Here is a 1,925-nt window from a genome sequence, read left to right on the forward strand (position 1 = left end):
GAAGAAAAGACACATGACCAACAAGTACAGTAAGTAAATGTGGACGTATAAGAGGGTCATAAGGAAGGGGTGACAGATGAGTTGCCATTTGATTTGAGTATTAAAGAATGAATAATGCCTTAGAAGTGCAAATTAGAGAATGCAATTTCTGGTTTGAGCAAAAAAATCAGTCATAGAATCCTACAGCTCTCCACCATGTGACAGTCTTCTTTGTGTGTCTGGAATACGCGCTTGGCTACTCCTCCTCCAGGGGAGGATGGTTAGCATTGATCACACTGTCACAGCAAGTTAATGTCAGTGCATTTTGAGGTTTTATCAGGTGCCACTCCTGTGCCAGTCCACTGGACCGCTCGCATTCCAGGTGTTAGCGAGCCCTGAGGAAGCTCCTTGACTGACAAACCTAACAACAGCATTTAGTGGTCAGCAGAATCTAACATTTTTGTGAAATGCTCAGGTAATATTTGGCTATAATAATTTATATACTTTTCCACAGAGGAAAATAATGTAATACTAATAATTTTAATTTTCTCATTCTTTCCTTTAGGAAACATGAAAGTGAACCTACCCAATGAGCCAGTGAATGGACCAAAGCACTCTGTAGTGTCTGAATTTGTGTTCCTGGGACTCTCCAATTCCTGGGAGACTCAGATTTTTCTTTTTTGCTTTTCTTGCCTCTTTTATGTGTCCAGTTTGGCAGGAAACCTCCTCATAGTTGTCACTGTGACCTCTGACCATTACTTGCACTCCCCCATGTATTTTTTGCTGGCCAACCTCTCTGTCATTGATCTGATATTTGGCTCCATTGCAGCACCCAAGATGATCTACAACCTCTTCAGGAAGCAGAAAGTGATCTCCTTTGGGGGCTGTGTAGCTCATATCTTCTTTAGCCATGCTGTTGGGGGCACTGAGATGGTGCTGCTCATAGCCATGGCCTTTGAGAGGTATGTGGCCATATGCAAGCCTCTGCACTACCTGACCATCATGAGCCCACGGAGGTGCATTTTGATCTTAGTGGGCGCCTGGACCATTGGTCTCCTTCACTCATCAGCCCAGTTGGCTTTTGTTGTTAACTTGCCCTTCTGTGGGCCCAATGTATTGGACAGCTTTTACTGTTACCTACCTCAGTTCATCAGACTAGCTTGCACGAATACTTACAAACTGGAGTCCATGGTCCCCTGCTGACAGTGGGCTCATCTCCCTGGCTGCATTCTTCCTGCTCGTCCTCTCTTACATCTTCCTCCTGGCTACCCTGCAGAAGCACTCCTCAGGAGGCTCTGCCAAGGCTCTTTCCACTCTCTCAGCTCATGTTACTGTGGTGGTTTTATTCTTCGGTCCATTGATTTTTTTCTATGTGTGGCCTTCTCCTTCAACACATCTGGACAAATTTCTAGCTGTATTTGATGCAGTTTTGACTCCATTTCTAAATCCCATCATCTACACATTCAGGAACAGGGAGATGAATGTAGCAATGAGGAGAGTGTTCAGTCTGCTCCTGGGTGTTCAAAAAATCACCTGAGTGACGTGGTTGAAACAAAATCAGTTACTGTTGAAAGTCCATAATAGCCAATCCTCTTGAGGATGAGACTTTCTGCTAGGCATTATTGAGTGTTCACAAGCATTCGTCAACTGTCTGGTGCATCTGTTTTGTTCCCATGGAAGAAAGGGTGCCATTTTTCTTGAAGAGAAAGATGAATTTTACGTACCACATAGAAATCAAAGGTTATACTGTATCAAATATTATATTTAATTCCTAAAGAACAGTGCCAATAATAGCTTTCACCTATATTAATGGTGTAAATAAGTTTGTTTTGCAGGACATCTGAACTACTGTTTTTCAGGTGTCCTGCCCTACTGTTGGTGTACTTGTTCACACCAGGCTTTCCTATCTGTGTGTCCTACATCTCCTCTTCACCTGTTCTGCTCTA

The 1,925-nt window shown here is 43.3% G+C and overlaps 1 protein-coding gene across 1 annotated transcript; it reads left to right on the forward strand.

Annotated features, from left to right (window-relative positions):
• Window positions 1–549: 549 nt before the first annotated feature.
• On the forward strand, window positions 550–1,516 carry LOC124976428 (olfactory receptor 4F15-like). The gene is given in 2 exon segments (XM_047539308.1): window positions 550–1,173; window positions 1,175–1,516. Coding segments are annotated over 2 exon segments (966 nt in total).
• The last annotated feature ends 409 nt before the right edge of the window (window positions 1,517–1,925 follow it).

This window comes from Sciurus carolinensis, chromosome 2 (genome assembly GCF_902686445.1).
Source record: "Sciurus carolinensis chromosome 2, mSciCar1.2, whole genome shotgun sequence".
In the NCBI taxonomy this organism is placed as follows: Eukaryota; Metazoa; Chordata; class Mammalia; order Rodentia; family Sciuridae; genus Sciurus; species Sciurus carolinensis.